Source organism: Tenrec ecaudatus, chromosome 3 (genome assembly GCF_050624435.1).
Source record: "Tenrec ecaudatus isolate mTenEca1 chromosome 3, mTenEca1.hap1, whole genome shotgun sequence".
Classification (NCBI taxonomy): domain Eukaryota; kingdom Metazoa; phylum Chordata; class Mammalia; order Afrosoricida; family Tenrecidae; genus Tenrec; species Tenrec ecaudatus.
In genome coordinates, this window is record NC_134532.1 from 100,282,082 (window position 1) to 100,306,447 (window position 24,366).

General features: G+C 41.8%; 1 protein-coding gene across 1 annotated transcript in view; it reads left to right on the forward strand.

Annotated features, from left to right (window-relative positions):
- Nucleotides 1-24,366, forward strand: part of PDE5A (phosphodiesterase 5A) — a 130,846-nt gene that overhangs the window by 37,642 nt on the left and 68,838 nt on the right. Inside the window, exons 5-8 of the mRNA XM_075543866.1 lie at nucleotides 5,161-5,298; nucleotides 7,349-7,416; nucleotides 15,723-15,831; nucleotides 18,331-18,418. Of these exons, the coding sequence (XP_075399981.1) occupies nucleotides 5,161-5,298; nucleotides 7,349-7,416; nucleotides 15,723-15,831; nucleotides 18,331-18,418 (403 nt within the window). The remainder of the gene's footprint in view (nucleotides 1-5,160; nucleotides 5,299-7,348; nucleotides 7,417-15,722; nucleotides 15,832-18,330; nucleotides 18,419-24,366) is intronic.

Sequence of the window (24,366 nt, forward strand, 5' to 3'; positions counted from 1 at the left end):
ATGCCCCCTCCTTTTTAAAAAAAAATCCTTGTGTTGCTCGGGGTCCTCCCTCTTAGTCTGGGAACTTAAAACCCTTCCGTTCTACATAATTATAGCTTCAATACTTCCTGGGTAATTCATCTTCCTACCCTCTATTTTCTCTTTGTAGGGCTTTTGCTAATCAAATATTCCAAATCCACTGTTGCCGAATTGTTTCCAGCTTATAGCAACTCTATATGATGATAGAGTAGAATTGCCCCAAAGGATTTCCAAGACTGGAAATATATATGGAAGAAGACTGCCACATCTCTCTCCTGTTGCACAATTGATGGGCTTGAACTGCCGTCCCTTTGGTCCGCAGCTGAGCACATTAGCTACTGTGCCACCAGGGCTCCAAGGAGATATTAGACTCCAGAGTTGATTCTTATGTTTCATCTTTTCCACCCTCTTTTCTCTTTCAGTTTCACTTTCTGGGGAGATTTCTTCAACTTTTGCCAATAATTCATATGCTGAGGCTTTTCAGGTTTACTTTGATTTCTTGAATTTTCAGAATTTCTTGGCGTTTGTGTTTGATTGATTTTAATTGACTACATCTGACCCTTTTAATTTGGGAGGAGTTCTGTAAATGCCTGGTCTTCCTTTAATGTCCTTTCAATTTTAAGAATAGTATCCAGAATTTACAATGTGCTTCTGTACATCTCTATGCAAAAGGAAAATGGGAAAAGGGTATTACTATGTGGTTCATAGAATAAAAAATCAAAAAGGCAATAAATTTATGTCAGGATGTTTACCTTTATTAACATCTAGACCCATGATATTAAAACTATAAGGAAATCTACCCTATATCCATCATAGGCCAGAATTTTAAAATCTGACACTACTGAGTGTTATCGAGGAAAAACTGGGAATTACACTTTGTTGATGAGAAGTTAAATTGGCGTAATCATTTTGCAGAAAATCTTGTTAGTGTCTATTGGCTAGCATAAGCAGTTAAGTATTCAACTATAATCAGAAGGTTGGTAGTTCAAGCTCATGCAGAGTCACCTGCGAGCAAGACTGGACAGTTTGGTTTGCAAAGGTGGAAACCCTTGGGAGCGCATCATCACTCTGAATTTCCCAGGCTGCCATGAGGCTGCGTTGACTTGATGACAACTGCTTTTGGTGACTAGCTGGAAATAGAGACCTGCCATTTGACTAATTTCCCTTTCAGTGAAGGTGTCTCCTCAAGGGAGACTATAGATGCACAGGAGCTTTCCATCACAATGTTACTTATAGTGTTGGAAACACTCTAATTAGTACGATAGTACTGGAAACACTCTAATTAGTACTATAGTACTGGAAACAATCTAATTAGTACTATAGTACAGGAAACACTCTAATTAGTACTATAGTTCTGGAAACAAACTAATTAATACTATAGTACTGGAAACATTCTAAATAGTACTATAGTACTGGAAACACTCTAATTAGTACTATAGTACTGGAAACAATCTAATTAGTACTATAGTACTGGAAACACTCTAAATAGTACTATAGTACTGGAAACAAACTAATGAATACTATAGTACTGGAAACACTCTAAATAGTACTATAGTACTGGAAACACTCTAAATAGTACTATAGTACTGGAAACACTCTAAATTGTACTATAGTACTGGAAACAAACTAATTAGTACTATAGTACTGGAAACACTCTAAATAGTGCTATAGTACTGGAAACACTCTAAATAGCCACCATCACGAAATCAGAGAAATAAATGATGGTATATTGTATAGAAATATGGTATCCTCTGTGTTGTTGTCAGATGCCGACTCCTGGTGACTCATGTACTGCCTGGTCCTGTGCCATGCCCCCAATGGTTCTTCTGTGTGAGCCTATTGTTGCAACCACCATATCAATCCATCTTGTCAAGGGCCTTCCCTTTTCACTCTACCCCTCTGCTTTCCCAAGCCTGAAGACCTTCTTCAGGGACTGGTCTTTCCGGACAACGTTTACAAAGTACATGAGACAGACAGAGTCTTATCATCCATGCCTCCAAGGAGCAAGCTGACTATACTTCTTCCAAAAGAGAATGTTTAGCGATTCTTCTTCAGTCTTCCTTATTCAATGTCCAGCTTTCACATGCATATGAGGCGGTAGAAAATACGATGGCTTGGGTCAGTGACTATTAGTCCTCAAAGTGACATCTTTGCTTTGCAGCACTTTAAAGGGGTTTTGTGCAGCAGATTTACCCATTGCAACATGTTGGTTGATCTCTTGATGACTGCTTCCATGAGCATTGACCATGCATCCAAGCAAGATGAAATCTTTGACAACTTCAACCATTTCTCCTGGAATCCTCAATAACACTTAAAAATAAACAAACGAACCACAACCTGACAAAGATCAATTCCCCAGATAGAATATTTACGAAAAATGTGCATTGCTTGCCCCCTACTGTGATTTCATTTGCGTAATGCTTAAATCTAAAACACGGCTGTCTATAGTTTTATGTATAACCGTCTATGCATTGAGTTCAGTGTAGTGGAGAGTGCTCCAGAGAGAACGAGGGCCAGAGTGACATGAAGGGCAGCTTCAAGTGCGTATCTAATACGTCATTCCTTAAAAGGAAACAAAATGTTAGAGGCAGTCGAGCTTGCATTGGGTGTACTTGATGTCACTACATTTGGTGTGGTTCCTGTGTTTTTGTACAAGAAGCCATCGAAAGCCATTTGGGAACTGCGATAGTTTATTGTGCCAGCCTGGCCGATAAACACAAGTAGGATTAACTGAAGGGCAGAGGGATAAATGGCTCGGTGAGCCTCACCTTGGTTGTTCTGTGCCTCAGTTTAAAGGGGTACACTACCTGTGGGATGCCTAGCCTGTGGACTGTGTCGCTGTAAGTTGTGGTCCCTTTAAGCCCACATGATTGGAATGTTCATCTCTGGAGCTAGGGACCGATAGTTGATGACAGTTGGGGACCTGCCTTGCTGTTTGCTGCCTGGGTATATATAGCCCAGCTCTCCCTACAGAAGGGAACTGGCAACTGGCGGCTCTCAAGCCTTAAAGGACTGTTAGTGTCTCACTGCTTTATAATTTAACTGTTAATTTCTTGTATTATCTATCTGTATATAATTTAACGGTTCATTTCTTGTATTATATATCTATCTTTATAAATATATTTATATATAATTACTAGCAATCTGCTTTGTCTCTCTAGAGAACCCTGTCCAACACAGGCACCATGAGCGGCTATGTCAGGGACACTGCTTGGCTTGTGCTTGCGCTCCGCTGTTAGCCTAGAGGATGGCAGCTGGAACTCCCCCTTTGGTACTGCACTGGAAAGCGCTGCTTCTGAAGCCCCCATGGAGCCATTCTCCTCTCTTACCCTTCCCTCACCTTGAGTCAGAATTGACTTCGTGGCAGTGGGTTTGGGTCTTTAGGGTGGCCTTTGGGGTGATTGGTCTGGATCATTTGGAAGCACTTCTCAGTTTCAGGCCTGCTCCCGGGGGCTTCTGAATTATTTAGGAAAAACAATAACTTATTTTTCTTGTAGACTTAGATTAGAGGCGACAAGGAAGGGCTCTTTCTAGGAGTTGCATCCCAAACCCTCATGTGCCCCACTTCTCACTCGCCACCCCGCCAACCACATTCTGTCCTCCATGCGTTTATTGAACTATGAGACTGACTCATTCTCTTCGAGGGTGTAGATTTTAAAGGATTCTTTTTTTTTTTTTTAATTTCTCTGGTCTCGGTTTAGTAAGGAAAGAGGACTAAAAATCCGTTGTCTTCTGCTGAGAAGATCAGCCCCTGCTCCCTGACCCCCGCCCCCTTTCATGCAGTCTATCGCTAAGTCCTGGCTACTTCACACCACATACGGGGTCTTTGGGGGTTTTATCCCTGCTTGATCGGCAGCCTCCTCCCCCACTACTGTAGACTGTATGCTGTTATAAGACCTGATCAAAGCATATAGTTTGCTGCTTTCTCTCAGTGCAGTTGTTTGCATCTGAACTATTTTCATCACCATTCACTTCACTGATCAGTTCCTCCGGCTCAGCATTCGTGTTTCGGCCAGGATGCCATCGCCTCCTGAGAAACTCTCTGTAATGTTCTCTTCTCTCCCTCAACACATGAATGTTATATGAGGTTAGAACAAGTTCTAGGGAATTCAGAGAAATGAAAAATTACAGGAAAAACACAGAAGCCACTCTTGAAAGATTGTTGTTTATTTTGGACTTTATTTACATGCTTCATAAAATATGTTTTGATTTTGGTAATTGCTGATCTTAGAGGTCTGGAACGATAACAATAATAGTGAATATTATGTACCAGCCCTGTGATTCGGATACTATCATTAGCTCCATTTTCAAGAAACCTGACCGAGGCCACAAGCCTACCAAGAAAGGGAGCCGGGACTAAAAACCAAGTAATCTGGCTGCAGGATCTGTGATCTCAACCGTGTTTTGCTAGTAAGCAAAGATTTCTAACAGTTAATATTTGAATGCCAACTCTAACTTTGTGATAACTTGCAGTGTTATACACAAAACCCAAATCCCTGCCATTGAGTCGATGGAGACTCCTAGCAACGCCCTGTGAGTTTCTGAGATGGAGTGATTGGGGGAGTAGAACCCCATCTTTCTGTTTCCAACTGTCAACCAACCAAGGCTCCGCAATAGGTACAAGAGGGCTCCCAAAAGTTCATGATTTATTATTATTAAATAGCACCACTCTGCATTTTTATTTTAGAAAGTATGCTTATTTTTTCTAAAATTACATCACATACCTATATCATGAACTTCTTGTTTTTAACGACTTATTAAATAAGCTTCAATCTTCTTAGTTTTCATTTTAACACAGTAAATATGGGTAAATCCAACCCACACAGACAACAGCTGTCGAAAGGACTATGCACTTTATCTCCACGAATTTTCGGGTGCCACTTTTGCCGAACAGCTTATGACACATCTCACTCGCTCTATTGCTCGAGTTGTGTTGCTGTTAGTTGTCATCAGCTGGCTCATGGAGACTTCACGTGTAACAGAACAAGACGTGGGCCAGTCCCGTACCATCCGCAAGCCCTCTTCGACCTCAGAGGCCCAGGGTTGAGGCTGTCCTGCCAGTCCAACTCCTTGAAGGTTTCCCTTGTTTTCAATCATTGCAAACCATTAATAAATTGTAACCTCCTGATCTTTTTCGTCCAGGTGTTGCTTGACCTTGCGAGCTTGATTTTTGAAGAACAGCAGTCGCTCGAAGTGCTTCTGAAGAAGATCGCTGCCACAATCACCTCTTTCATGCTGGCGCAGAAATGCACCATTTTCATAGCGGATGAAGACGGCTCTGTGAGTACAGAACACGACTTTTCCACTCTCACAAAAGCACCTCAAAGCCCTGGATTTTAAATCTCATTTAACCTCAGACCCATGTCTGAAACAGAGCAGTATGTGATCCTTACATACAGCTGCTGAGGGCCCGGGCTATTCCAGTTGAAGAGGGATCGAGACCGGCTAGAGGTGCCTCGCTTTCACTTCCCACCCCCAAGGAGAGTTACTGTGGGAATGGCTGGGCGCTGTCTTCAACAGTGGATACGATCTTGAAGGAGAAACACTTTGTCACTGCGTTGTTGTGATTTTCCAAGGTGGGCAGTAGGGGTGCCAGGTTGCCATGAACAAGTGGCCCCCATCCCGGATGAGTTAGGCGTAAACCTTGCCTTGTACTGGGGACCTGACCCAAAAGTCATGTTCCAAAAAAAGCAGTGTCATTAAAGGTAGTGATGGTCTCTAGTGAGTAAGCGCTTTATCTAGAGCAGCAAGCCACCGAGTGTCAGATGTTAAGCCATTGATTTCTTATGTGAGGAAACACTTTATAAAGTAGGGGGCAGGCTGGAGAGTTGGTATGGAGGGTGAGCAATTTGTAGGCAGGCTGTTTGCTGTTAGGATTGGACCAGGGTAGTTTGCCTTCATACATCTTCTTTCCCAGCTCAACCTTTGAGCTATTGCTTCTGGGATATTGGGGTTTTTTTAATGTTTCTTTTATCCCATCAAGTCCCTAGGAATATAACCTCTTCATTAATGGGTGAAAGAGAAAGAGAATAGGGATTACCATTTTTATGTATAGATCAATTACAATTTGTATTTGATATCCAACTTGATTTAGGGGGTGGAGGGTAAGTACAATAATAAAATATTTAATACTAAATTTATATTTAAATGTTTTAGTTGCTTTAGCTATTAAGAATGCACTTTATGACCTAATGTTATCTGAGTGTGTGTGTGTGTGTGTGTGTGTGTGTGTGTGAATGTTAATTAATACACAGTTCTCATTAATAGGGTGTCAAGTGAGAATTCACAGTGCTAAAAGAAATTCATATTCTCACAGCTATGATTTCAAGTTTTCCATCAGTTGTAACATTAATGGTGGGTTTAAATGAGAGGTGATTACATGACAGTACTGTCTTTTTAAAGTTCAGGTCAGAACTTATTCATGCATCTTATCATTTTTCTCTGTGACCTGCTCTTTAGCGTTTAATTTTTGAAAGTCGTCCTTGAGGCACACCTTTTGAAGACAACCTAAATACCGCTTTAATTAGTCTCTGCGTGCTTCTCCAGCGGAGGCATGTCCTGGTGGCAGCTGATTTAGTTGAGTGGTGTTTGGACGCATAGCTCAACAACGTGACTTAGTATATTTTACTTTTTTTAAAATAGCAGTTCGGTTGTTTAAAGTTTAGAAAGTTGATTGGATGACAAGATGTCTTCATTTTATAATCATTCATTGATTAAAAATACTTGAACATCACGAGCAAGAAGCAAAATGTAAACACAACTTATTTTAAGTGCCTACTTCTTTCAGCTTCATCCGAATGTCCTGATGTGTCTTTGTCCCTTTCGACTCTGCTTTTTCACAGCAATGGAGATGGCATGTTCACCTCCAAAAGTATTTCTCTGTTGTTGAAATTTTCACAAGTAATTTAATGATCTCATAAAATTTTACTGAGTGCTGCCTTTTTGAAAAAGATATTCTCTTCCTGGGCTGTAGTCACAGCATATAAATGCAAGATTGAGCATAAAAGTAGAAAATTGAGGATTTCCCAAGAGCAGTTCTAAAGTGCATCTATCCAATAACTTGTAGTAGGAAAAATAAGCAAAATGGTACTCAAATAAGCATTCATGTCACCGTCAAAATGAACAAGGTCTTTAGTAATGGGAAGCAGATTTGAGGATGTCATGAAATTGGTACCAGGCCAGGTTAGCCTGTAAGAGAGTAACAGAGACACAACAAGCATCGATGTCTTTAGTCAAGTCCTCAGTTATGTTTGTCTACAGATGAGTATCGATCATTTTTGTTACTCTGTCAAACTTATTTTCTCAGTCTGTGTTATTGCTCTGTTTCCAGGATTCCTTTTCTAGTGTGTTTCACATGGAGTGTGAGGAGTTAGAAAAATCATCGGATACTCTAACAAGGTAAAAATAACTTGTTCTCTATTTCTCTTTATTGCAAGTATACGTTGTTGTTATTGTTGGCTGTTGTCAAGTCAGCCCCCAACTAAAGGCAACCCAGTGCACAAGGAAGTAAATTGGTGTCTGGCCCTGCTCCATTGGCATGATCAATTGCACATTGGAATATTGTGAGTCATAGAACCTTTGCAAAGGCTTGAGTTTTGGAAATCAGATGACCAGGCCTTTCTTCCTGGCCCAGATTAGGTTAGATCAGTGGTTCTCAACCTTCCTGGTACTGCGACCCTTTAATACAGTTCCTCATGTTGGGGTGACCCCCCAACCATAAAATGATTTTCCTTGTTACTTCATAACTGTAATTTTGCTACTGTTATGAATCATCATGTAAAAATTTGATATGAAGGATATATTTTCATTGTTACAAATTGGACATAATTAAAGCATAGTGATTAATCACAAAACAACATGTCATTATATATTGTGAAATATTTACTTCTAATTACAAATAAATGAAATTTTGAAGCCTGGTGTAGCATGAGTAACAGTCTTCACTCCGGGTACTCGTATGTGGGCGTATCTGCATGTGGGCGGACTCGCCTGTAGACAGGCAGAGGAGCGGTAGCTCAGTTGCTAAGACCATCGGAATTATGTGTTTTCCGATGGTCCTTGGCGACCCCTGTGAAAGGGTCGTTTGACCCCCCAGGTTGAGAACCGCTGTTCTAGATGGACTAATGAGTGGTGTCTCTACACAAAGTGCGTTGAATCAGTCAGACCCAGGTCTGCCTCATGAAAAGTGGGATCTCTCGCTAGTGTGGAATCCTGAATAGCTCCCTAGTTATTTCATCACCAGTTTGATTTAAGATGTTAAAAGCTACAGGCTCTTTTGTTTCTGTAAATATCTTTATTTGCAAAATACTTTTGCCATTTGAGTTTAAAGCTCAGTTTGTTTGTTCACAACAACTGACCTACCTGAGACGCACTTCTTTACACAGTGATGTTGTAGTTAGTGTAGCCCTCACTGCAGTATACTCGAGAACTGGCTGGCTCGCTCACGGTCCACTAGTTACTGGTGACTGGTAGAATCTTTTGATGACAGTTTGTCAATAAGAGTTGAGCCCTTACTGGAAATCGGCTAACTTCTGACCAGACTCTAAGTAAGGCATAGAAAAAATAAGGAAAGAAACATGTAAAGCATATTAAATATATATGGTATTTTAAATATGTAAACGCCATAGTTGTGTATCATAAAGAGCTGATCATATGTTTGTTCTTGTCCTGATGACACTGAGTGCCTGGTGGATTGTTAAGTCTTAAGCATATTTTTAGAGAATGCTTTAAAATAAGTGTAGATATTGGGCCATGAGAATCAAGAATCCTTTTCATATCAAGACCTACGCCCAGGGCTGAGAAGCATCTGATTTCTATTGCAGTTAAGTTCTCTTTCATGTTTTAGCTTTTGTTGTTGTTGCTCCAGAAATTATTGTATGCCCAGCTTTATATGTGCTTTCTGAAAATAAATTCCCAAAGGTTCTTTCTCAAATTCCCTTCTCAGTTCTTGGCATAAAAATAGTGTTGTTAATTTAAGTGATAGGCTGTTCTGCAGACCAGAGATCGGCTAGAACAGTGTCCAGAAGCCTTGGGCACAGTGCCGTTTGTCATGCTGAATGTGGTTCATTTGTTATAGACTCAACACAAAGCACTTTACTGACCAGAATTCGGAGATCCGTTAGGAGATGCTGACCATTCATGGCATATCAAGAAGCCACATGTGATCATGGAATTACAATACTGCTGTAGCTTTACCATGAATGTAAAATTCCAGATTTTTCATTACAGTTGACTCGAGAATTATTTCATGTAGTGAGTGATGTTACCATCATTAAAGTCTTCGATAACTAAGCTTCCTCATTAGTAAAAAGTGGTCATGTTTTGAAAGTAGCCTAGTTACTCATCTAGCATGTAGAACAGAACCCTACATAGTCTTCAAAATGTCTGTCATAAAAACAAATAAGCAGTTATAAGAAAGAATAGCAATTTAAGAATAGCCTTAAAACAAGCAGCCATCTAAGTGAGGGGTCAGCAAAGGTCACATGGAAGAAGCCCACCAGCCTGTGTAATTCAAGGATGGTTAAGTTATAAAATCCAAATCTGGAGGAGAGAATGGTATTACAGCTTTAATTCCGAGCACCCGGTTTGCAGAAGGTTGTGGATGACAGTGAAAGCCCTCATTCTCTTTGTCGGGTCCCCACATGAACAAAGCCTCCAGGGCACCCATCCCTCTGCCCATTGACCAGGGATTTAAATAGCCTTGCTCTCAGACTGAGAGCGTTCGATTATTACAGATGCCATTACCTTAAAATGTAATAGCATATCACTGAATCGCCTTTTAAATTTGTTCCAGTTTTTAATATTTTCTGCTTTTTTTTTTCATTTGAGGATTTTCCCACTGTTGTACTTTGTCATCATTGTTGGTTTTTATGGGGGGGGGCTATTTGTATATTTTTCTGTATATGAAATTCATGATACATAAAGCTACAGAAACAATAACTGGATTAATAGTTTTCTAGGATTGCTATGAGTTGGGATTCACTTGATAGCAAGGGATCCAGAGTGATTTGGGTGGGGTGGGGGCTGGTATGGGAGAGTCGGGAAATGGCGAGCTAACAACAGTAGATAGAAGAAAGCAGAAAATGTTCTAAAATTAATTGTAGTGACGATTGCACAGCTCTCTAATGCGATTGAACAGTTGAATTGTATATGTGAATTATATGGCAAAGATCGTTAAGAATGAGTAGAAGGACATTTCATGAAGACGTAATCGTCAAAGGCAGCACGGGAACTTGATTATTCCCTGTTAGAAACGCAGATCAAAGGGGAAAATTCAAAGATCGATTTAGGGAGATAATGGGATGGTTGAAATGAACTGATGGTGAAGGAAATATTGCTTCTTTGGAACTAGTAAGGTATCGTGGTTAGTAAGAGGATGTTCTTAGTTTTAAGCGTTTCATGCGGAAATATTTAAGAATTATGATGTTTGCAACTTATTTTAAGATGGTTTAACCAAAGATAAGTAAATAAATTTAATACATTACAATAAATATATCTATGCCTACATATAAATAAAGCAAATATGATAAAATATTTAAAAATTGTTGAGTCCAAGATATTTGGTTTACCTGTAAATTTCTTTCATTCCTTTTAACCCCTTTGTAATGGTTTGGGAGCACGTTTACAGAGCATATTCGTTTTGTGTTCCCCAGCTGATACACACTTGGTTTCATGGCCATGGCTACAGTTTTCTCAATGTAAAGGCACTTTAGCCACTTCCTGCCTAAACTCCCCATTTCTATTCCTGTTTTTCATGTTCCTTCTTGCCCTCTGAGCTTTGTTTTGGAGACAGAGACTGCCCTGTCCGTCTCAGAGGGTCACTTGTTCTGTGGAATACTTTGTCACAGGTGTTGCTGTTTGCTTTATAAGCCTGCCCTCTCTTTGGCAGAAAGCTGGCTTCTGGGCTGAAGCTCAGTGCCAGGTTTAACCGTGTCTCCGGGCCATTGTCTCGGGTTCCCCCTGACTCTACGTCTTTTTTAGGAGTTTGAAGTTTTCCTACATTTTTCGCCCACACCGTCTGGGAGCTTCTGTGGTGATTCTGATCCGAGTGGATGGTGTTCCATGCCCTATCATCTTTCCTGTGTTTCAAAAGCGTGCATTATACTCTGGTGGAAGGGAAGGTTTGCCATAAGAAGCTGGAAATAAAATAAAACAAAACCCATGTCTATAGATTATGTCATGCAAGAGCAAGAGGCCTTTTGCTCCAACCCTTTTAAACAAGACTGACCCCAGCAATCCTCGGAGATTTGCTAGAGCTGCCTCGGCCTCAGCGGCCTGGCCTGTGGGGGTGGTTTCCTCTCCTCCTTCTTTGTAGCAGAACCGCCCTCGGGTAGCTTCCCTTCGAGACTGAGACGTTAATATTCATCGTGACTCACTTGATGGGGGGGGGTGGTTTGTAAGTTAATTCTCTTTCCATACTAAGGTGTTGTCTCAACAATAGTTTTCAGTTTAGACATTCTAAAGGTGCAGGGAAAGCTGCTTCTCCTATTGTAAGAAGGAACAGGTGAGGCGTTCCTTGGACTCAGTGCGAGCACCTGGATTTACGCCTTCGCTGCTCGTTTATGCGGGGGCCCTCTTCTTCCCAGGCTGGGAAGAGATGCCCTTGGAGATCAGCTGACGTTTGGGTTCTCCGCCTTGTGGCCCTTTGTGTATCAGGGTTGCCCTGTGTTCTATGGGCTTTTGGTGGCTGATTGTTTCCTACTAGATCGCCAGACCTTTCTTTCTAGGGGCTTCTGGTGAGCTCAAACCTCCACGCTTGGCGTTAGGAGCTGGATTTGTTAACCTTTTGCAGCAACCAGGGCCTGGCACAGTGAATAACTGATCTCGATTCCTTTCTTGTCCTGACTAGTCACGAGCTGGAGTTTATATCCTAAGCACTCATGACGCCATCTTTTCTGGCATATGGGACACTGTTTTCAGTAACATTGCCTGTTTTTGAATGTCTGGTAATGTGTGCACATCTTTGTGTGAGCGTGTGTGCCTGCATGTGCACCGACTCTGTATACGCCTCTTAAATGATGGCATCACGCTATACCATTTAGATCATCATGAAGTTTCTTTATCTTATAAAAGATACCGTATAAAATATACATTACTATGACATATTGTTATTTTGCTTTTAATTACTCCCATAAATAATGAGTTACTATATGAATGCAGGCGGTATAATTATAATTGAAAGTTTAAATGTATAATAGGCATAGTCATATTCATGTGTGTAGGTTATAAATCTATTCATAGGACAATAGGAAAATCAGCCTGATAATATATATCCAGAGTAAAAAATGAGATTATCTGTATTTACCTTAGAACATCTGTGCACATGTGTCCATGTATGTATAATTTGTCAATCGGAATTTTGATATTTTATACTAGATTCAGCCAGGTGGTATAGCTTCTAGTCCTCGTTGGACAAGCCTCGTGATTAATGTAATAGTGACCTCTTCTGGTGACTATGCATTTTTAAATAAGAAAAACAAAAGCAAAGTCTTGCTGTGTCTTTTATTTGTTTCTGATGAGTCCTGCGTTTTCTCTATATAAGCAGAAAAAAGGTAGCTTTCCTTCTTTAAAAAACCATCTCAAGAAAGCTTTAGTATAAAGACATTTTTTATAAAGCACAATTAAGTTCATGTGATTACCTTAAAAAGAGACTGATTTGCATGGGCTGTTTAATTGACTAATTACCTGATTTCACAGTAAGTAAAAGCATTCACACCAAAGGCTTATGTTAGGTACCATTTTAATGTTAGCCTTTATCTTAGTACTGTACTGCAAGCCCTCTAACTCATGAAAGGACACCGTGCTGTGAAGTGGAGGGCGGTGAAGAGAGGAAGGGCCTCCATGAGGTGGTTGACACGGTGGCTGCAACACTGCGCTCCGACAGCAGGACCGGGCAGTGGTGCATTCTGTACTAAATAGAGGGTTGCTGTGAGCTGGAAACAACTCGGTGGTACCTAACAGCAGCAAGTCATTTAAATATGTTTTCATTTTAATAGAAAATTAGATGCCCCATCTAACCTTGTGACAAACTGAATGGAAATAGTGATTAATAATGTCAATATTTTGAAAAAGAACAAAATTAATATTGATCCTTGGTCTTTTTTACCAGAAAATTCATTCTTACATTTCTCAAATAGCTAATTGATACAATTCAGGACTCTCTAATTCTCTTACTTAGACCATCCGCCAATCCTAAGATTTCTCTGTGAAGTGCAGAGCTGGTTAGTTTGATGGTGTTCCTGATAAATGAATCTTTCCTTTCTGGGCAGTTACTTATCAGTTGAAAAGTATTGGCTCACCACTAACTCAAATAATTTATAAAGCTCGAAATATATTGAAGTCGTCTTTGAAATGTTGAGTTATAACAAAATATCCAAGGTGAAAATCCTATATAATTAATAGAATTACGTTTGGGGCATAAAAATGGTAAGTTCTTGGGAGTTGGGATGCCCGAGAGTTTTAGACGGGAGGTACGTGGTGCAATTGTGGGAAGTGTTTAAGGAGCCCTGGTGACACCGTGGTTAACTCGAAGGTCAGCAGTTCAAACCCACCCAGCAGGAGAAAGCTGTAGCAGTGTGTTTCTGGAAAGATTATCCCCTTGAAGACCCGAAGGGGCAGGTCTGTTCTCTTCTGTGGGGTTGGAATTGGAATTGCTGGGAGTTGGAATTGACTCAATGGCAGTGGATTTGGTGACTTTGGAGGAGAAAGGTTTGAGAGTTTCTGCTGCAATTCAACCACTATCTGTCCGTTTTTCGTACTGTGGTGGCATGCTTGATCCTGGAAGCTGGGCCACTGCTCCTTCAAATATCAGTAGGGTCTCTCATGGTGGAGAAGTTTCAGTGGTGCGTCCAGATTGTGACAGTCAGGGACATCGGAAGAGGTGGCCCACTTATGGCCAGAGCAAAGCTTATCAGTAGGAGCGGGGACATTGTCTGATGCAGTGCTGAGCCCCTCAGAGAATAGAAAACCAAAAAACTGAACCAATAAACAGCATCACAGAGAAACCACAGTCTTTAAACATTAAACCGCACATGGAGAAAGGGCTGAAGTTGTCAAGGATTTCATTTCACTTGGATCCAAAAATCAACCCTCAGGGGAAGCAGCAGCCAAGAAATCAAGTGACATTATGTTGGGCAAATCTGCTGCACAAGACTTCGCTGACGCTGTTAGATCAAAGATGTACCTTTGAGGATGGAGGTGCAATTGGGACTTTTAGTCACCTCATATGCCTGCAAACGCTAGATCCTCCATGAGGAAGCCCACAGAAGACCTGATGCTGACGCGCCTGCGTGATGCTCCTGCTGGCGAATGTGGACTGACTCCCAGAAGAGCAGGCAAACCTGTTTCAGAAAAGTACAGCCAGGAGGGCTCGTGTACTTTGCATGTATTATCAGGAAAGATTAAATGCATAGTTAAAACGGAATAATGCTATTTGTATTTCAGAAACATTAAATCATAGGTTCTCAAATGTATTTGGCCTACCACCATCCCTTTTAAGGGAGGGGAAAAAAAATCACTCAGCGTTTCATTGGCAATGAAAAACTTGTGAACTATGGCCCATCACTCAGGATAAAGTGTGTTAGATTTTCAGTCTCCCTGAGTGGTTCAAAGGAGAGTGTTGCCCACTTTGGGAACCGGTGCACTAAATTGTTACAGCTTGTCAGGTATAACGCGCTCATCCCAAACAGAGTATGTGTTAGGATTTGAAAGTACAACACGAACAGTCTGGTCTCACAGAGAGCAGGCATGCCGCAGCGCCCCTGAGGGTTGCTGACCCCAGTTGTCCTTTCCACGGCACTCTGAGTACTTCTCTGCTGGGTTTGACAAGCTGATAGCACTCGCGATTATAGGGATTTAGTAGGGAAGTTAATAGGTTCCCAAATGGTAAGACTACGGTGATGCTTCTCAGCTATGCTGGCCAATATGTCGCTCTGGTCCCTGACCTTTCAGCCACATGGTCTGTTGGTCTCTGCTTCTGTGGGCCAGAAAGCTCACCTGTCTCGTGGTCTCTGGTCGCTGAACTGGAAGTGTGGCCCCTTGGGGGCTGTGACACTTGAGACAGGGATCTTGCACACACCCCACTGGTGGCTCTTCTTTCTTGATGGTCCTTTTCCTGCTCCAGAGATGGCTCTTTTATACCCAGAGAAATGGCAGTTCTGCCGAATCCCTGAAATAGAGACCGTACACCTTATCTGTATTGTTCCACCCAGTCATTTGGTGGGGGCTCGCTTTACCACACAATGTGTTAGCAGTGACACTGGGCCTCACAGGGCTGCCCCTATGCTAAGGTTATTAGAACAAAGTGTTCTTGTGTTGAGGGAGTACTTGAATAGAGACCCAATATGCATCTGCTGCCTTAATACTTAATGTATAACATATGTGCATAGATCTATGTGCCTATATTTATACCTCAGTAAATGTCCTTTGCCTCCTGATTCTTCCTCTACTTCCTTTTACTTTCCTCTTGGTCTGGGGCATTTTTTTTACTTGCTTTAGACAGTGGACAAATTATAATTGCTCCCTTTTAAAATCACTTAGATGTAGCCGTTACCAAAGTTGTAATTAGCAAGTACTTGAGACAACTTTTTCCAATTAAAATGCCTATCTTTCTCCTAAAATTTGAGACTGGTCTTTCTCTGGAGTAGAAGCCTTTCTTGAACTCTGTTTTGCTGTACAGGAAGAGCTCATGTTTGTTATTTCCACAGGGAACGTGATGCAAACAAAATCAATTACATGTATGCTCAGTATGTCAAGAATACTATGGAGCCACTTAATATACCAGATGTCACGAAGGACAGAAGATTTCCCTGGACAGTAAGTAACTCCATGTTAGACTTTGAGTTATGTTTCAACTGAAAGACTGAGTCCGGCTGATTTTTTAAGAGTGGTGGGTGGTTTCCAGACCATACAAAGGCACACGAAATAGTTCAGAATTCGAGGTGGTCGTCAGTGCTTAACAAGGAGCCTTGGTTAAGTGCTCTGTGGCTGAGTGAAAGGTTGGCAGTTCAGACCCTAGTGGTCTGCTCCCACAAACACGGCGGTGGTGGTGGTGGAGGTGGTGGTGGTGGTGGTGGTGGTGGTGGTGGTGCTGGTGGTGGTGGTGGTGCTGGTGGTGGTGGTGCTGGTGGTAGTGGTGGTGGAGGTGGTGGAGGTGGTGGTGGAGGTGGAGGTGGTGGTGGCGGTGGTGGTAGTGGTAGTGGAGGTGGCGGTGGTGGTGGTGGTGGTGGTGGTGGTGGAGGTGGTGGTGCTGGTGGTGGTGGTGCTGGTGGTGGTGGTGGTGGAGGTGGTGGAGGTGGTGGTGAGATGCCTGAGGTTGGTTCCAACTCATAGTGACCCTGCTGTACAACAGAGCAAACCACTGCCTGGTCCTGTGCCATCCCCACAGTTGTCCTTACGTGTGAGCCCGTTGTCGCAGCCACTGTGTTCATCCGTCTTGTTGAGAGCCCGCTGCCTTTTTGCTGTCCCCTCCCCTTTAGCGAGCATGCTGTCCTCCAGGGTCTGGTCTCTCCTGGCAGGACGTCCAGAGTACTTGAGACCTAGGCTCTCCTTCCTTCCCTCTAAATATTACAGCCCATACTTACTTTTGGTATGCCTGTTTTGTTTGTTATTTTTAAATAATTCTCTATATATGAACTCCAGAATAAGTAAATCTGCAGACAGTCACTGGATTGATGATTTCTTGGAGCTATGTCGGGAAGGTGGGGGTGGGGGGTTGTAATCATGATTAGCATGAGAATGGAGAAAATGCTCTAAATCTGAGTGTGGTGGTGATTGTACAACGCTTCTGGATGTGATTAAGCTGTTGAATTGTGGGACATGTGAATTATGTGCCAATAAAGCAGTTGGGAGGAAAAGCTTGCAGCTGAGAAAACCCTAGCGGCCTGATGACGTAGGTCTCCACGGCTCAGAATCAACTCAACAGCATTCATCCACAGCAACATGCATGCTCGGGCTTTGTTTCCCTGTACTTCTATCAGTTTCGCTTTTAAAGATTTTAATGAGCTCTCCTATACAAATGCTGCAGTAATTTAAGGTTTACCTACACATCAACTGCATACATCTTATAGCATCCCTAGAATTTGATAATATTACTACAATTCTTAAGTTTATCCTCGGAAATGAACAGTCTTAAGTTTGCCCCAGTTTGTAAACTTTCTCAGTGAGTAGCTCTGTGGGAAAACGGGTAACTACAAGGGGCTTCGAAGAGTTCCCGGAAGAATTGTTCCATTGTTCCTTTAGTGCCATTGTCCCTTGAACTTTCTGAAGCTCCCTCGTATTTCCCCCGAATTAGCAAAGCCGCAGCATGGGCACTGAAAGCTATGAGTGTTGGTGTTCCTCCCATATCAGAAAGCATCCCTATTGAAGCAGCGGCCTTGGCTTTGCCGGCCTTCCAACAGGGGGCCTTTGTAGAGCTCTAGTAACACGGGCAACAGAAAGAGGGGCATGGACAGAACAGGATCATTTGTGTTTACATTTGACTTTGTGGCTAACTTTTGATTGTGGAGCAAGAGAAGGTTGACAGAGCAGATGAAGTTTCTGTTCAATAACTCATACAGATGGTTTCATGTCATTGACCACAGTCCTCCCCCCCACTGCCTTCCTGTTTCCACCCCATTCTTTCTTGGACCCTCCTCCCGGCCTTTTGAACTTTGTGTGGGCAGATGTCCTAGCCCTTTGATGGCAGCGGTTAGTTATTGTAAGGCACTGGTTCTGTTCACCTTAGAGCCATGGGTCTGTCTGCGTGGCTGCAAATGGAACCTTGGGGAGCAGGATCATCTCACTGCAGTGTCCTAGATAGAAGCCCTGGGGACTCGGTGGCGGCGCGTATCCGCTGGCAGTTCAGCTCTGTCCCCGGACTCTGCTACAGAGAAAAGCCTTGTCTAGCTGCTCTCGTCGCCATCACAGCCCAGAGAAGCCTGGGAAGGAGATCGTCTCTGTGCAGCCCCTTCCCTGTGCCCTGGGTAGTGCGATGCTTTTGCATTTTGCCCCTCTGGCCAAATTATTTGAGACATGTACTAGGCCACTATAGTCGGTCCCAAGTAAATATAGTATTACTGATTGCTGATAGCATTGTTATCAGCTACTTGGAAAGGTGTAAAATGGAAGAAAAGTCAACGTTTAGGACATTTCTCATTGTTTACTAAAGAGTGATGGCTTTATGTTGCATTTGTGTGAACTTTATTACAATTGCTACATCTTCCTGCACTCTGGTGTGTCCTTTAGTTAAAGGGAGAATATTAATGATGCCAAATATGTGATATTTAATAGGCAATATTATCTCTTCTCAGTTACTGTGTCTTTTTTTTCCTGTAGAATGAAAACACCGGAAATGTAAACCAGCAGCACATTAGAAGTTTGCTTTGTACACCTATTAAAAATGGAAAGAAGAATAAAGTGATAGGTAAAGCCTTTCAATTAACATAAGTACTCTAAACTGATAAAAGGAACTACGTATTTCTGGAAACTTCTGTCTTTTAAATGCTAGTTTAAAGAATAAAATGCATGAAAGAAGATGAATATCAAAACTAAAAAGATCATTTTAAAGTTTTATGTTTATATCTGCCAATAGATATTATTTACTCTATTAACTTTGATATGTTACTAGATGACATAATTTGTGGTCCTGTTTCACTTGAATGTATTTAAGAATGATGTGCTCTAGATGAGTAGGCTAAGTGAGGGACTTTAGAATGATCATGTATATTGCTTAACACGCTCATTTGTCTGCTTGTTTTAACGTGGTTCAGTTTGTAGGTTAAGTTCATTTATTCAGTAAATGTTTTGAACTCTACACTCTTTTAGAATCCTTGGGTGACACAAACAATTGTGCACTCCACTATAAGTCAAAAGGTTAGGAGTTCAAGACTACCTAGAGACACCTTGGAAGTCAGGCCTAATGAAGGGCTTCCAAAAGTCATCGCCCTGAAAAAGCACCCTATGGAGTGAGCCATTCTACTCTGTGCAGGTGCGCTCAGCGTGAGTCAGACCTGAACTAGGCACGTGGGGTAAATCAGTGAACAACCAGGAATTCCCGTCCCGGAAACGGACCTTCTTCTATGAAGGCTGTGGAAAGCCTCTACCTTAGGAATGGTAGAACAGTGCATTCTCAGAACTGTGGAATATGTTTGCTACTATCTACTTGCTTCTTAGTGTTCTACCACATCAATTATAGCAAACAAAACTTAGGGCGTTTTATGTAACACTCATGACTAATTGACACTGTGGAAATAGTCCAAGTTTTTGACATGTTCCCAGATTCTTGAAAAAAGGAAATAATAAAATCTACTAAAGGTTAATCTTCTGGATTAAAAAGTCTTCTGGGGGAGGAGGGTCGAACAAAAACAGAAAAAGTCTTATGGGAGTGAGTTATGCGTTGGGCTGCGAATCAAAAGGTCAGAAGTTTGAAGCTACCAACCGCTCCGGAGGAACAAGATGTGGCTCTCTGTCCCCACAGAGTCTCAGTCTCAGAAACACTGGGGCCGTTCCACCATTGTGTGCTGGGAGGGGCGCCTTGAGCTGGAATCAACTCGAGGGTAGTGAGCTGGTTATAGAGCCATGTTTAAGTGTCTGAATAGCTCCAGATTATTGTTTTATTGAAGGGAAGACAAGTAGTGAAAATGCCTATCCAAGTTCTATGCAGGGTCAGTGGTGCTTTGTCCCTGCTGCCGAGACCGATGCAGAGAGAGCTTTGCTGTGTGCATACCGTGTTTTGAGCACATGCGAACTTTGGGGGGGACAGATGCAGCGGGTTGTATGTAGTCAGCATCTCTGCAACGAGCCCCCATGCCCCCTTTTAGTGAGATGAACATATTAGCATCATTAAATCCCTACCATTAATTGTTCCACGTATCTGACTTCCTTACTCCTAGATCAGACCCACCGACCCAACTTTCCTTGTTCTGGTTGTGATTCTTCTTTCAAAGGGACATTAGCTCGTCGGTGGAGAATGTGCTGTTTGTGTACTTTACCGTGTCTTGGCTGCTGATCGTGAGAGGAAATTGAGGCCATGGTGGGAGCCACAGGTGCACATACATGGTCTATTCCCATCGCTGGGACAGATCTGGTTCTCATTGTAAATTCATGCTCTTCTGGTTTTTATAAATCTGTCTTGTAAAATTAGTTCATGTGACTCCACCCCACAGAGACAGCTCTGTTCTCAGGGTGGCAATCTGGCTTCTAAGCCTACAAGGCAGGCTCAGATCCTGACCCTGGTGAATTGTGTATGAAAGCCTCTTAGAAGCTGACTTGCCAGCTCTCTGCTGGGCTGCTTGGTCCACTGTTCTCTTTGAACAATTCTCAGCGGGCCGGGGGGCGGGGGGGTGGAATAGAGGTTAATGCATAAGTAATCTCTCTTTGAAAGATCATCACCAGTGAGAGCTCCAACATCAGTAACTGCAGAGGGTGCCCTACGATATATGCCATAAAGGAATACAATAAAATTGTATTTACTAGGGAAGAGATCAAGAGAAACAGCTGCCCTATGAATGTTAGGTGTTTCCATAGAAGTAAACCTTTGAAAATGGGAATTTAGGTTCCAGAAGGGATGCATTAGTTACTGGTGAGTTGTCATAAGATGAGAAACAGAGCGGAAAACTGCCACATGAAAGCACACCTTGCCTTTCCCTCCGTTGTGGCCTTGGGGATAATGATGAGGAATGGGGAGTTGTTGAAGGACATCGTGCGCCAGGTAAGGCTTCCCTAGCGATGTCCACAGGTGGTAAAGGGGGCTTGTCAGGGGAAGTGCCGAGAGCAGAGGGATGGGACTAGGAGTCCTGATGACCTGGCTTGCTCAACACTCCCTGTCACCATCACAGTGACTCCTGGTTAGTAGACCCACCTCCAGAGTTGTGAAAATGGCTAACGCCCAGCTGGGACCATCCCGGAACCACCTTGCAAGCAAGGTCTGGGACTCTACTCTGGAAAATTCATCCTTGGAAACCTTCTGCCGCACAAATCTACTCCAGCCCACTCGGCCCCGTGAGACAAACTCCAGGCGATGGCAACTGTTTTGCTTTTTAGTGGGTGTTAGTTTCTGAGAGATGGGAACTAAATAATCTCTCAGAGGTGGTGGAAATTCTTGTCATCCCCTCCCAACTGTCACTGTTTCAGACAAGTAAGCAAAGCCACCACAAAACACAATTGAAGTAAGTCCAGGCTTTTCTTGGCATACATTTTTGTGTCGCCCTACTTACTAACAGAGCCAAAAGAAAGCAAATGTTGTTTTTGGAGAGGAAAAAATTCCTATAAATAAGAAGAGAGCAAAGGAGGGAGAGAGGAAAAGAGCGGATGAGGGAGGAAGAGAAAGAAGCCACGGTTCCCCGGTGGGGCCTTGCAGAGGCCCCAAATTAATTTCAAAGACGAGGACGGAAATGTCCAGTGTTCCCGGCTGTTTTATAAGTGCAGCAAAACGTAGAATTTAAATTGCTGATTAAACTTAACATCCTCACTGATGCAACATGGAAAATGTCATGTTGTAGATAATTTCTCTTACGTGATATGGGCTGGATTCCACTGTTATGTAATTCTAATGATGAATCCCCATAGAGTTAATTGCAGAAAGACAGACGGGCCCATGTGTTTTCTGTAATCTTTCTTCCCCCTCATTTTTTGCATTACTGACATTTAGATGAAATTATAGACATTAGAACAGTACGGGGCCTGTTGCATCATGAAGTGTACTCCCTGAGGTATGGTTTCATATCAAATATTTTCTTAGTGCTCTGACTAATAGAGTGATTCCAAAACTGGAAACTGTTAAGGAAATTCATTTCTCATTCAACATGCATCTATTTTAACCAATTATTTCCCTTAAGCATGCATTGATCCCTACTGGATTTACCAGAAATTCTTGATGCCTGTTTTTCATTCCAACTGCAGGATGGAATTCTGCAGAAATTAGACCTTTCCACTCAAAAGAAATTAGTTGTGGAGAACATCTCCACCTTTCATCATTTGCATTTCTGTATCATTCTTAGTGAAGAAATTTGATAAATAATTGTGCCGTTGTGCTATACATCGTTTGAGAACTATGTGTTTCTTACAGAATGTCCTAAACGGATTTCATTCTTTCTTATGTACGCGATGAGAAGATTCCTATTTTATTTATGCAACAAATTTTTTGCCTGTTTTGTACATTGTTCTGTTAGCCTATTTCATCTAACCACACACCTCTGTTATTCAGGTACTCTAAACCATATTTCAACACTTCAGTGGAAGTACCTGGGTCACACAATAAATTTTGAATCATTAGTTGATTCAGTATATATTATAGTTAGGGTGAACCTTTATAGAAATTGAGTGCTTGGAGAGGTAGTCTTCTCGGTTTTCACTGTGAGACCAAAGTACTAATATTCGAAAAATAATATGAAGTTTAAATATGACTTCTACTTGGTTTTAATTTTTACATTTTATTTTATCACTTGGCAATGTCATTAATTGGTCTATGTGTACACAAAACCTAACATAATTAAGCAATGCAGTGTCTCTGGCATATGTCATCTATATTAATATCAGTGGAAGAAAATGAGTATATATATGTGTGTGTATATATATAATTATATACATATAATTATATATAAAATTATAGTGTAAGACTAAAAATGCCCAAAAAGAAAAATAAATTTAGGGACTCTAGTTTTTAAAAACTCACTGCCATCAAATCAGTGCTGACTCACGGTGATCTACAGGGCCAGGTAGGGCTGCCCCATGAGTCCCTGCCTCTATGAGGGGCAGAAAGCCTGTCTTTCTCCGGAGGAGTGGTGGGTGCGCTCTGACTGCTGGCTACATTTAGAAGCCCAGTGCATCACGACAGTACCATCAGGGATGAGATAAAGCTTTGTAGACCTGTCAAGCTTTTAAGAATTTATTGAGAACCATGGAACAACATGATATCTGTAATAGCTCCCAATAAAAATGTTTTTTTTGGGGGGAAGAATTTATTGAAGAGATACTGCATAATAACTCTGGAAAACAGGGAAGCATACCTGTATTCAGAAACTTTGAAGAATTTCTGGAAAATATGAACATTTTATTTCTAAGTCTATTGTATGTAAAATGGGGGAAATTAAATAAGGGTGACAGCATCTTAACATCATGAACGTCATGTCAAAGGTCCATTTGCTTTGATAAAAGCCCATGGAGTAAATGGCAGTCACAGAGTGAACGCTGCTAGAGAGAAATGGGCAAACTTGTAATCATAGAGGGAGCCTTTAGGATATTTCTCACAGACTGAAAGTAGTAGAAAATGAGAAAACATTAGAATTGATGAGTATGTCATGAAGTGGACACAGAAGGAGGCTTGTCGGCACTGGGTAATCAGCTCTTACACAAAGGTCCAGTGGTTCATACCCACCAGGCCCACTGACAGACAGGACGTCTGCTTTGTACACATACATGGCAGCCCTGGGAAGCCTGGGGGAGTTCCGCTCTGTCTTACAGGGTCTCTACAAGCCAGAACCAGTTCAGCAGCAGTGCGAATTTGCATATATATCTTGCTCATATTCCATCATAAAACATACAAATAGCTGTCTAATAGTCTTCACAAATTTAAAAATCTTAATGGTATACACACACTCAGTTTCTAAAAAGCAAAACTGGCAAGCTGCTCGCACGGTCCACCAAGCACTGAAATTGGAGCTGGACAGCAGCAGCGGGATAAATGATAAGGAAGAGAGCTCACCATGGAACCAGTAAGCCTCTCCCAATGACTTTTAAGACGAGAAAGAAACCAAAGAGAAAATGTTGAATGTTGCATTTTAGAAAATTAACATCCGTATCAGCGTAACACATGGAAATTTAAGGTTTGTAGTCAAAGCTATACTCAGAAAAGAATATGAAGCTTTAACTGTTTTCTTTATGAATCAAACAATAACACAGTTATTTGAACTAAGTCATCAACTCCACAAACTAGGAGGGGGGAAACAGGTCCTTCACCTTTGTAGCCCCCCCCCCCCGATAGATAAACAAACTAATCAATACTCAAGGAGGAAGCACAGATCGACAAGAGAAAGAGACTGTAAGTATAAACAGAGCCAAAAGGCGTGAATGTTCAATAATATAATGTGCCAAATAGATAATACCTAAGCGGGATGGATGCGGTTTATGAAATCGTATAAAAATAAGGCACAGCCAGCACTGAGTGGAGAGGGGCTTCGGATTTCTCATGGGAATAATTGAGAGTGTTATTTTAAAAGCCACTTGCAAAACAAACAAACTTTCCAAAGGAAGTTCTAGTTAAAACAACCCGAGGAGAGGATGCACTGAAGTGGGGCCCAGAAAGGAAGGACGAAATGAAATCATTTACTAATGATAGGAAAGTCAAATGGACAGACCCCCGCATAGGCCTGGCTT